This window comes from Pseudopodoces humilis, chromosome 18 (assembly GCF_049639895.1).
Source record: "Pseudopodoces humilis isolate 2021_Gansu_Grassland_sample_001 chromosome 18, ASM4963989v1, whole genome shotgun sequence".
NCBI lineage: Eukaryota > Metazoa > Chordata > Aves > Passeriformes > Paridae > Pseudopodoces > Pseudopodoces humilis.
Window position 1 is genome coordinate 12618474 of NC_142217.1, and position 11549 is coordinate 12630022.

An 11549-nucleotide genomic window follows, 5' to 3' on the forward strand; every position below is an offset into this window, starting at 1 on the left:
CTTCATGTCAATCTAGTTAGAGTTTATTGATTCCCCTTGCCTTTGGCTAATGTACTTTTATAATTATTAATAAATAATCGTCATTTTTCCATCAGTGTAGCCTGCATTTGGGAACCTTGGAGAATTCTAGCAAAAGAATTATTAAACTAAAGATTTCTAAGGGGTTGAACAGCAGCACAGCCCAGTAATCTGCCAGAATCTGCAACTGGGGAGCAAAATATCCCCACAGGAGAATATGGGATAGAGCATCAAATCAGCTCCTTCCCCCAGAGCCACCATTTCTACAACTGGCTTCTTGTTCTTGGTCACTTCTGCATTGTTGTCATCTCCCAGGGATGCAGAGGGTGGGGGTGGCTCCTGGAGCTGTCACCTGGGCACGTGGGCTCTTGCAGGACCCTGCCCTGGCTTGCGACATGACTCAGTACCTGCAGGGCCAGAACTGCTGCCATGTGCTCCTCCTGGCAGCCTCCCTCCTCCATCCTCTGCCTGGCCAGCTGCAGAGGCTGATCCTGACTCCTCCCAGGTTACAAGGATTCAGGATCTCTTTCTCAATCAGGATTGCCTGCAGGGGACGGTTTCTCCTAGAGGATTGCATGCAGCTGTTCATAAACAGACAGAGTCATCACCAAATACTGAGCCAGGCATGGCCATCCAGGCACCCAGCTCCCTGGGCACTAACTGCCAAACAGTGACTGAAGTAGTTTCAGGCACATTTTGGGATTGCTGGTAGGGGATTTTTGGGACAAAGACAGTAACAGTGCTAGCAATAAAAACACTGTTCAAGGAGGTGATCTCACTGGGGTGGCAGGAAAGCAAAAACAATCATAGCTGTCACCTGTAAATAGATCTGCTCCTGTCAACAATCCTAAATTAGCACATGTTCATGCAACCAGCACTCCAGCTTCTCTGTGGTCAGTGTTGTCCTCCCCAAGGGCTTGCTTGCCAGCTGCACCTGGGCCATGCATTATTGTGGGCTCTCCCTCCTGTGTCCTCCTTCCTCCACTGCATCACCAGTGGTCCAGCTGAGTCCTGTGACCTGGCACAGTGACAGCTGTCCAGCATGGGTCTTGTCCTTGAGTTCTGACCCTGAAATCACGTAGAGAACAACATGCCCATAACACAGATCTTCACTGGAAAACAAACACCCCGTCCCAGTGTTGTAGATGAAACAAGAACTCCAGATTATGATAATCCATGGTTCAGAATGAAAGAGGTGTTTTATTTGGCAGGACAATGGAATACATCTGGTCTAAGTGGATGTAAACAAGTCTGCAGATCCTTTTTCCTTGTGTAAAACCACTTCCCCAGAAGGTGTGTTCCACAACAGAAGGGCTATAAAGGGACCCCAAGATGCTCATACCCTCACCTGATCTGGACATGGCTGTGCAGATTTTCCTGCAGTACGTGGGCTCCAGCTCGCTGCTCTGCTTGGCAGCAGGGCTGTTTGCTCTCCTTTACTTTCTCTCCAGCTCCAAGAAGTCGATTTGCAATTTGCCCCCTGGGCCAAGACCTCTTCCTCTGCTCGGGAACCTGAACGTGGTGGACCTGAGAAAGCCGTTCCAGTCGCTGACAGAGGTAGGGGCTGAGCGAGCAGGCAGGGGGCAAATGTGCAGTTCCTGAAATGAGAAATGCAGCTGGGGAAATACAAACGTGGTTGTGTTTGCTTTGTGTAGAGGGCAGCAATGAGATATGTGGCACACAGGCAGGCTGGCAGAACGACTTTACCTTCAGAGGTGCACACATGCACACTTGTATTTGTTATGTGAATATAATACACACATTCCTTTCTTCATGCACACTCAAGTGTAGACCACACACCCCTTGCAATCTACTCCAAACTTTCAGAGGCTGCAGGTAAAAGACTTGAGCTGGGCCAGGCTGCTGCCATCACGAGATGTCTCACTGCCACCAGACCTCTAAGAAGGATGGGTGGATGGAAGGGATGCAGCAAGAAAAGGTACCATCCCCACAGCAGAGAGAAAGGGGATGTGCATAGTGTCCTGTGCACACTTTTTTCCAAAACTAATTACATCTCTGCAATGCAAAGAAAAACACAACTCTGCTTCCCCAGGCCTCCCCCTGCACACACTGCCCAAGGTGGCTGAGGACTTGATGCGTGGATTTTATATGTCTATCAAAACAAACTGCTTTTGCTTACACAGCTCCATGGATACTTATATTTCTAAAAGAGAGGACAAAAAAAAACCAACAAAAAAACTTAAATATTAAAAAGCCTGGGGCAATGTTTGTTTCAGAAAGTATCTGCTGTGTTTCCATAGGGACCTGGGGACAATTCAGTGGGAATTCAGATTTGATCTGGTTGCTGTAGAGACAATTGAGGGACCTGTCACATGCCCTGTGTGTCTGCTGCTCACTGGACACTATGGTGGGGGAAAGCTGGTCCCCAGAGAGCTCCTTCAGCCACAGAACATTTGTAGTGAGAGGGCAGTGCAGACACAGCAATCCTCCAGTTAGCTTTAGAAGAAAGGGCATCCTGTGTTGCCAAAGTACAGAATTCCTACAGCAGACACACAGTGCTCATCTGCCTTGATTTATGGGGCAGAGAATTGTGTAGTGACTAGTTCTGATGGGCTTCTGGTCCTGAGCTTCCATCTGATCCTGGGTATGTTTGAGGATGTTGGTATGAAACTATTTATGAACTATTTTTGGCAGTACTGGGGGATTTTATGGTGCAAAAGTCATGTGACAGCACCAGACTGATTTCCTATAATCTACCAAGAAGCTTTATTTGGGCTTTCAGGCCTGCCACATTGTGCTGCTGAGTAAAACCAGAGCGGATGCCAGGAAGCACTAATGCAAGGAGATGGCCAAAGGAAGGCTCGGAGGCAGCTGTGATTCCCTGCCCCTGGGTCTGCCACACACTCTGTGAGCTGCCAGGGATGAAAGAACCAGTGCTAATGTTATCTCCCAAGCCGTCAAACCACTGTTTGATGAAAACAAATTCAATTTGTCTGGCGTAATAACAGGAGCTGCTTCTAATCTGAAATTCAATTTGTGGAATCTATCTAATGCATAGAAAATGGTAACCCAGGCACATCAGAAACAAGAAGATATTTGGAGTGGATGGCTTGCAGTGTGTTTAAACGAAGCCTAAAATACCAAGTGAATGATTAGCTTGTCAAAGCCACCTTTCAGGGTAACAGATGATTCATTTTTAATTTGCTATAAAAGCCTAATGCTCCTGTGACATTATCTACCAGAATATGCTTCCTAGTTGGATTCAGTTTCTGGTGGCCAGCAAATAATTCTGTGATGACTGCAACACTACCCACCTTGCCATAATTAGAGACAAGTGCTGTCCTGAAAGAAAGAGTTATTGTCTGGCTTTGTTTTTGCAGTGTTTGTGGCTTCAGCCTCAAAGGTGTGTGCATGCCTGCTTGCCTCAGGTCACCAGCACTACAATAACCAAGTCTGCCTGCTACAGCATTGTCTAACCAGCCTCCCAAGGTTGTATTGCTGGCCTGTTACTGCAGAACACCACAGGAATGCAATGGCACTCTACTGACTCCCCTGATAGGAGCAGTGATAGCAGACACCTTGTTGTGCAAACAGGGTGCAAGCAGAGATGCTGGCAATCGATAGCTGCTGCTCACTACTTGAATTACAGCAGCACCTGGAGACATCAGGCAGGGATGGGAGGCTCCTTTTGGTCTAGAAACCTCCTAGAGTGGCCAGTACTAGTGTTTTGAGTCCAGATCTGGCTTTGAATGAACATATTTATTCACCTTGACAGCTCTCCAAGATATATGGCAACGTCTTCACAGTGCATTTTGGACCCAGGAAGGTCGTGGTACTGGCTGGATATGAAACCATCAAGGATGCCCTTTTAAATCATGCTGAAGAGTTTGGAGAAAGGGCAGAAATACCCATATTTAGGAAAATGACACAAGGAAATGGTAACTGACCTTTTGCTTGCATAAGTTTTGTCTCTGTTCATTATATTCTCACAGCAGAGAGTACTGTCCTCTTACAGATCACTTTTTGTGATCTTGGGAGGTACCGGTGTGTACGAACATTTATGAACCACAGGTGCCATAAGGATGTTACACCTTGTTTTAGGCATAGCATTCAGCCATGGAGAGCTATGGAAAACCATGAGAAGATTTACCTTGTCCACACTGCGAGATTTCGGAATGGGAAAGAGAACCCTGGAGGTCCAAATCCTGGAGGAAGTAAATTCCCTGATCAAATATTTTGAGTCCTATCATGGTGAGTTTCAAGTCTTTCATCCAGAGACAGAGAACAGGTCTAGCAGAACAATAAAGATTAATGAAAGTTTAACTTTGAGTAAATGGTATCTTGTGGTTAAAGTTCAGCATAGGGTGCAATTGAACCAAGGCCTTAAAACACTGAAACAGAGCTCCCTGCTATGAATCCTGGGTGGGGAATGAGTTTTCTTTGGGAGCTCAGGACTATATTTCCATGAGAACCAGACTGAAATGAACATAGTCATTTTGTCATTTGTTTTCATTGCTTAAAATTCAGGGAAACCATTTGATACAAAAATGATACTCAACAATGCTGTATCCAATGTCATCTGCTCTATATTGTTTGGAAAGAGATTTGAATATGATGATCCAGTATTTCTAAGTTTGCTGAAGCTGATAAATCAAAATACTAAGCTGCTGGGCTCCCCTATGGTGCAGGTAAGAGCTTAATTTTATGTTTTAGCTCTTTGTTCTTTGGGGGATATCCAGTTTCCAGCACTTGTTCTCCTGGCCTCCCACATCTTGCTCCTTGAGAACAAGAACATTATCAGTCAGTCAGCCTGTACAGAACAAATCTGTGGTTCTGTATCTGCAATGCACAGATTCCCAGACTCTGCACTTAGTGCAGCTTATTAGTAAAAAAAAAAAACCAAAACAACGAAGTCTTGAGGAAAGGAACTTTACCCTTTTTGAAGAGCAGAAGCACAATTCCAAACCTGCCTCCTTGAATTACAGAAAGAACATGCTATTTCTGCAGGAATCCAGAGCTCCTTGGACTGTAGAATGGGGGGAATTGCAGCCTGAAATGTCAGGGCATAGGACAAGGGACCAGCAGTGTGATTTGGGTTACCAGTATGTATTAAAAAATGCCAATTAACAGTAAAACTTCTCTTGCTCCACAGTTATATAACTTCTACCCATCCCTTGGATTTCTGTCTGGAGCTTCCAAGACTGTGCTACAAAATATCAGTGAACTGAATGCTTTTCTCCAGAAGCTCTTCCAGGAGCACAAAGAGGAGCTTAATGAAAATGACTTAACAGGCTTTGTTGATGCCTTCCTGGTGAAGCAAAAAAAGGTACTTTAAAGCTGAGTCCCAGTGTCTTTCTGTTCCCTTAGCTCTGACTTATTCTTAGGACTGGCCATCTGTCAGGGGCTGGGAGTGAGTGGAAAGAGAAGAACTGCAGAATATATCAAAGCTCATACACTGACCTGTGCTGGATTCACTCATGGCCCCACTGGAACTGCTGGTTAAAGGGATTTAGTTGTTGAGACATCCCATGAGGGTGAAATAAGCTCCCACTCAGCACACATAAGGAGGAGATCATCCCAAACCATCCTGCAGGAATGGTACAGTGATAAACTGTCTCGCAGTAAATAAATTCCAATTTATTGGAATTATTTCTAATATCTAAACTTGGGGATTACACATATGCTTGGGACCAGACAAATTCCACACAGCATAGACCCTAATGCCAAAAGACAAAATGTTTAGTTTTCCAGCACATATAAGTCACAGAAAGCTAAAATGCAGATAAAAATGGTGGCAACACAGTCACATATGGGTACCACTTGCTGTATTACCCACATGTTTTGAAGGAGTCAAAGAAACCACACACCGCATTCAGCAATGGAAACCTGATGTTTTCAACTCTGGACCTCTTTGCTGCTGGGACTGAGACTACATCCACAACTGTGCGCTGGGGGCTGCTTCTGATGATGAAATACCCAGAAATTCAGAGTAAGGAGGACAAGCCTCTTGTACAATTTATTGTTGCATGCTTATGGCTTTGGTTGTGGAAGGGAGTGGAACTCATTCAGTGCTGCCTAGAGTAATTATTTTGAGTGCTCTGAAAGAGATAGCAACTGTTGACTTTACAAAGGAATTTTATTCATCTGGATTGCAATAAACCAGCCCAGCCAAGTGGGAGAGGCTAAGGGGCAGCCTACAGTCACAGTGGAGCTCCCCCATCATTATTCGCCTGCAGGCTATGGGCTTACGTCACTTAAGGTCTCCTCAGGAGCTGATTCTGATCTGGTTTCTGTTGAAGGTTATGGGGTAGCAAAGGTGTGTAATGAGAGCCAGGCATGAGATGGACTGTAGTGACTCCATTCAAGCTGCCTTAGCTCAACAACAAACCTGAAAGAACCACACCATCCCCTGACTTACCCACTTCTGCCCTTCCCAGACATTTACAGGTTTCCCTTTTCTTCATCTCTGCCAAACTGGTAGCCATTTCAGTTGCAAGATGAGATTGTTATCAGCTTCTTAATACCTTCCTCCCTCCAAGGAAAGATTCAGGAAGAAATGAGCCATGTCATTGAACCAGGAGAGCTGCCTAAATTGGAGGACCGGAAAAAAATGCCTTATACAGAAGCAGTAATACATGAAATACAAAGGTTTGCCAATATTGTCCCCATGGGCGTATCACGATCGACTCCCAGCGATGTGAATTTCCGAGGCTATGTGATTCCTAAGGTGAGCTCTGAGGCTGGCAGCTTATGCTGCACAGATTCCTCACAGCTTTCTTTAAAGCAGATGAAGAAACATAAATAACTGAAGACACAGTGATGTATGGTTTAATCTGTGCTGTGACCCTTTGTCTTGGATCCAGGATAATTATTATAAACATACAATAGATTGTGGTATGGTACAGTTGTTTGAATCATGATTAACCAGAGATTTAATTAAATCTCACTGCTTTGAATCTTATATTTCAAATGTGGAACCTCTACCCCAGTACATTTGTTGAAGGATCTGACTTTGTAAGAGAGGAATGTTTTGTGGTTCAAAAAATAAAACAGCAGCTACTGAAAACAGACAGAGCCACAATGGGGCAGGGAAGCATTCCCCAGTTCTACTTGTCACATCATATTTGCTTCTTCATATTAGGAAAAATAACACAGCCTGGGTCGAGTAGGAGAGTGGTCTCCTCATCCATGAGTTTCTTTGGTCCCTTTCAGGGTACTGAGATTATTCCACTGCTGACCTCTGCTCTGAATGATGAGTTACACTGGAAAACCCCAGATCAGTTCAACCCTTCCCATTTCCTGGATGCCAATGGGAACTTCATTAGGAGAGAAGCATTTATCCCATTCTCCATAGGTAAGAGGGGTGTGGGTGAAAGGCTAATGGCAGTTCCCCCTGATTTCAGGAAAGCCAGGGACACAGAACAGAGGGTAAGGGATTTCTGGTCATTTATCCTATCCACCACTGCTGTAGGTAGCCACCTCTTCTTTGGGAGAGATGGGAGACACAGATTTACTCACAGTCACTGAAAATTTTCATATATCTACAGACTTCTGTGTAGTTTGAGACCAAATCAGTAGCACTTCTAATGTACAGAAAAAAGGAAGGAGAGATTTCCTACCTCAGCAGCCTGCTCTTCCAGAATGTACCTCCAGTTTAGAAGGTCTCAGACATCAACATTAACAGTTACAGTGCTGATCATTAACTTCTCCCCTGGTTGTTTTCAGGACGAAGGGCTTGCCTTGGTGAAGGACTGGCCAAAATGGAGCTGTTCCTCTTCTTTTCGGGCTTGCTCCGCAAATTTGTTTTCCAGCCTCCTCCAGGAGTGGATAAGTCAGACCTGGATCTCACTGCTGATGTTGGCTTTACCCTGACTCCCATGCCTCACCTGGTCTGTGCTGTGCCCTGTGAATGATCAAACAGCACAGCATTAGAGTAGTGAACACTTCAAGCTTTAAAGCAAATCTAGCAACAGTGGGGAAAAGCTGTCCCTGGGCTTTAGGGGAAGGAAGACACCAGGCATTGTTATTTTCTCTCACTCATGACATTCTCTCCAACAGCTCTTGCAATGTCTGTATAATGCAAACCCTTTGGACAGCTCTGAGTTCTGCTCTCAGTAACTGTGATTCATTCCTGGAACATCAGAGATGCTGTTTTCAGGACACTTTGAAAGAGTGAAATGCCTTCAGACCTCCTCTGTAGATGTAACCATCAGAGCTCTCCCCTGACAGCCTCTATGGGGAATTTCTCAGCCCAAAGTCCAAGCCCTATAGCTGAGCTGATCAATGGCCCAGCTGGAGACAAGAGACACTCAAAGGATCTGGAAATCTCCTCAGGATGGTTGTTCAGCTGAGCCTCAGACTGAGCTTCCATTGTGCGATACAACCTGCCTTATCTTTATTACAGAGTCCCAGACACAAGGGTGTAACATGGGCTGATGCCAAGACCCAGGGACGGGACAGTTATCAGAAAACATCTAAGTGGTTTGGGAAGTGGGTTCTTTCCAACTCACACTGGGCACTTTATGCTGAGCAGCCCATTTATGATGGGGCCAATGGAGCAGCTTTCCGTTTCTGCTAAGAGAGGCATTTCTACCACTCCCTCACCTCTCCTGGCTTCATGCTGGCTCTGGAACTTGTCCAATCCCTTATCAGGCCATCTTAGATCCCTAAACTGGCAGAAAATGAGCAGCCATGGCAAAGGAAGAGTTTCTGAATCAGCGTGGCTGCAGAGATACGAGGCAGTGTGAGGGCAGTGGAGCTGGGGCTGGGCAGCAGGACTGCCACGCTCCACCAGAGAGCTGGGAGAGGCTCAGCCCCCTGCTCCACTGGCACCTCAGGAGCTGTGCTTGCTCTGTAGATCTTCTCTACCCTTCACAGAGAAAAAGGATCCTTCAGGGGACGAATCAGCTGTCATAAGGCTGTAATTTCTCACTCTCTGCACTGACTACAGGGGAACCATCATCCACAGGCTCCTAATTCCAAACTTCAGTCTCAATCACCAGGTGTGCTGTGATGAATAGGGACAGTATTGTCCATTTGACTGAAAATGGGGCAGTTATGGTAAACCTACAGCAGAAAACTAAAGTTACTGTCATCTAAAACTGAGCTGTGCTGCAAATTGAAGGAAAGGATTGAGAAAGAATATGAAGGGATGACAAAATATAGCAGCCTCCAGTCAAGACACTGACTCTCCTCACTAGCTTCCGTTCACACAATAAAGGCAGCACTCTAACAGTGATTCTGCACCTTCTACTTGTGCTGGCATTGCACTTGGTCAGGGGCTGTACCACCAGCTCCAGCTCCTGGGCACAGCTCAGGGAGTGCTCAGCAAGCTCTGTGACAAGGAAGCCTCTGCTGCTGTGCTTGCTTACGTTTGTTTTGCTGTTTCTCTATTTGCAGTCTAACTACTGCAAGCCTGACCTTATCACACACTTAATCATTAAATATTTTGTTCTGCTGCTGTTGATTTATCTGGTGTGACAGTATGAAGTTGATTTCAGGTCAAACTGATAAAGCTGGGCTGCACCACCTCCAATACTCCTGCACGAGAGCGGTGAGCACAGGGATCCGTGGGCAGCCTGCAGCCAGGACATGTTCAGCAGCACAAAGAGTGAGCAATACTCACAGCCACAAACATCTCAAAGGAAATAGCTGGACTTCTAGCTCCAGAAAATCCCAGCTGCTGTGTGAGGTAGGACATGACTCTCTGATGTAGCCCCTTTCAGTGGTTCCTGTGTCTCTTGCCCGTGCTTACAAGGAACCCACCACAGTAAAGGCCCACAGGAGTTATCCAAGGCTCCAGTCTGGGATGCACTGCTGGTCAAGAATGGGGCTGGCAGGAAAGGCACAGAGATTTTGGGGGATTTAGGTTAAAGGATGCAGGGCTGGTGCTTTAGTGGCCCAGGCTGGCTGGCTGGCAGTGCTGTGGCTTACCTTTAGGTGGCTGATACCCAATGCCCCGCGCCCTCACCAGTACCACCCGGGTCACAAAGCAGTGGCTGGATGCCACGTGGGCATGAGGGATGGAGGACAACTGGGCCATGAGCACCCTGAGGGCCCTGGCTGCCCCAGGAATGCTCCCAGAGCAGTGTCAGTGCCTGGTGCTTTGTGCTCGGCTCTGTGTGCTCAGGCAGGGCAGCACGTAGCAGCGCGGCTCCGGAGCGAAACACGTACCAGACACATTAGTGAGACAGGAATTTCTTGTCATCGCAAGACTTTTACTTACCTTTGTCATTTTAATGCATTGCACTCAGAGCCTGCGTTGAAAAAAAACCACAATACACTCCCCCTGGCTTTTCAGAGATAATTTAAGTCTCTTTCTGAAAGGCCTTTTTATAAGTTCAGAGGCTCCCAGGGCAAGGATGAAATACCAGGAGAGCAGAAGCAGCACATAACTTTTGCCCTGCAGGGTGCTGCTGGTCCAAGAAAACCCTGAAGGAACAAACATTTTGCCCAGGCACAGAGCATGTGCCATTGCAAGTTCTCATCGCAGTGCCCACGTTCTGCATCCTGTGCCAGCTGTGATCCTTCCTGCCTGTCTTCACAGCCCCTCTGCCTCTTAGCTCATAGAGCAGGCAGGGCTGAGTCATCCTAGGCATGCTGTGGGGGAAACCATTGCCTCCAGCCCATTTCTTGGAAACTAATAAAAAATAAATCCCAGAAATGTTGCGACACACTGCCTGCTTCTGCTTCTGGGTGGCTGTTGTGCTGCAACATCTCCACACCACGCAGGTAGCTCTGCTGAGTGCCCAGCAGCTGTTTGCTCCAGGACCCTGCTGACCATGCCCCACTTTGGATCACATCCACCTCCTTCCTTGCCTTCTTTGCATTTACAAGGCTGAGGGTCCATATTTGCTAAATAATGGCCTTTATATGATCTAACCTTTGGACAAATGTACCTTTGGCCTTGTGCTTCCTCATCATGTAAGACAGCCCTTTCTTCCCTGAATGATTTTATTCCTTTGGCTGGTTATGCCAAACTTCCTCCTGAAAACCACTATTCAACCAGGTAGACCTCAATTATTTTCTACAAGGCTTAAGCCTTTATGAGGGATGCAAGCTCCAGGTGTTTAGTATCTTTGACTTAAAACCATTCTGTTCTCCTGTCTTGTTCCCCTTCTGGAGCCTGCCAGGTCAGCTGGCTTCATTAACTTCATTAACTTCTTCCCTCTATCCCTTAGAATCTGCTCTTGCAAAATGAAGTCCTCCCAGAAGCTTCAAATATAATTTTTCCTTTCAGCTGCACTCATGAATCCACTCACGATCACTTGATCCAAGCTAATTTTCCGTGGCTAGCTATTACATGTCTTCTACCTCAGACACAAAGTCTGAAATCACATCCCTCCCAGGCAGTTCAGAGCTGACTTTATGAAGAAGTTTATGGGCTACAACCCCCCAGGGGTAGTTGGGCTTTACCATTATTAACAACCTTTGATCTCTACTTGACATCAAGAAAGCTAAAGTCTCCTGTAACAATACCGATTTTTGTCTCTAGTAACATGGAGATCTCAAATCCTACCTAAACCTGAATCTGGAGGTTCTAAAAGGATTCCAAGAGTCTTTTCATTTCC

At 46.1% G+C, this 11549-nt stretch overlaps 1 protein-coding gene across 1 annotated transcript; it reads left to right on the plus strand.

Annotated features, from left to right (window-relative positions):
• Window positions 1-1377: 1377 nt before the first annotated feature.
• Window positions 1378-8567, plus strand: LOC102105005 (cytochrome P450 2K4-like). The gene is made up of 9 exons (XM_005523183.3): window positions 1378-1575; window positions 3755-3917; window positions 4081-4230; window positions 4507-4667; window positions 5132-5305; window positions 5827-5968; window positions 6519-6706; window positions 7192-7333; window positions 7705-8567. The coding sequence occupies exons 1-9, from the start codon at window positions 1378-1380 to the stop codon at window positions 7890-7892; spliced, it is 1506 nt and encodes a 501-aa protein (XP_005523240.3). The 3' UTR covers window positions 7893-8567.
• The last annotated feature ends 2982 nt before the right edge of the window (window positions 8568-11549 follow it).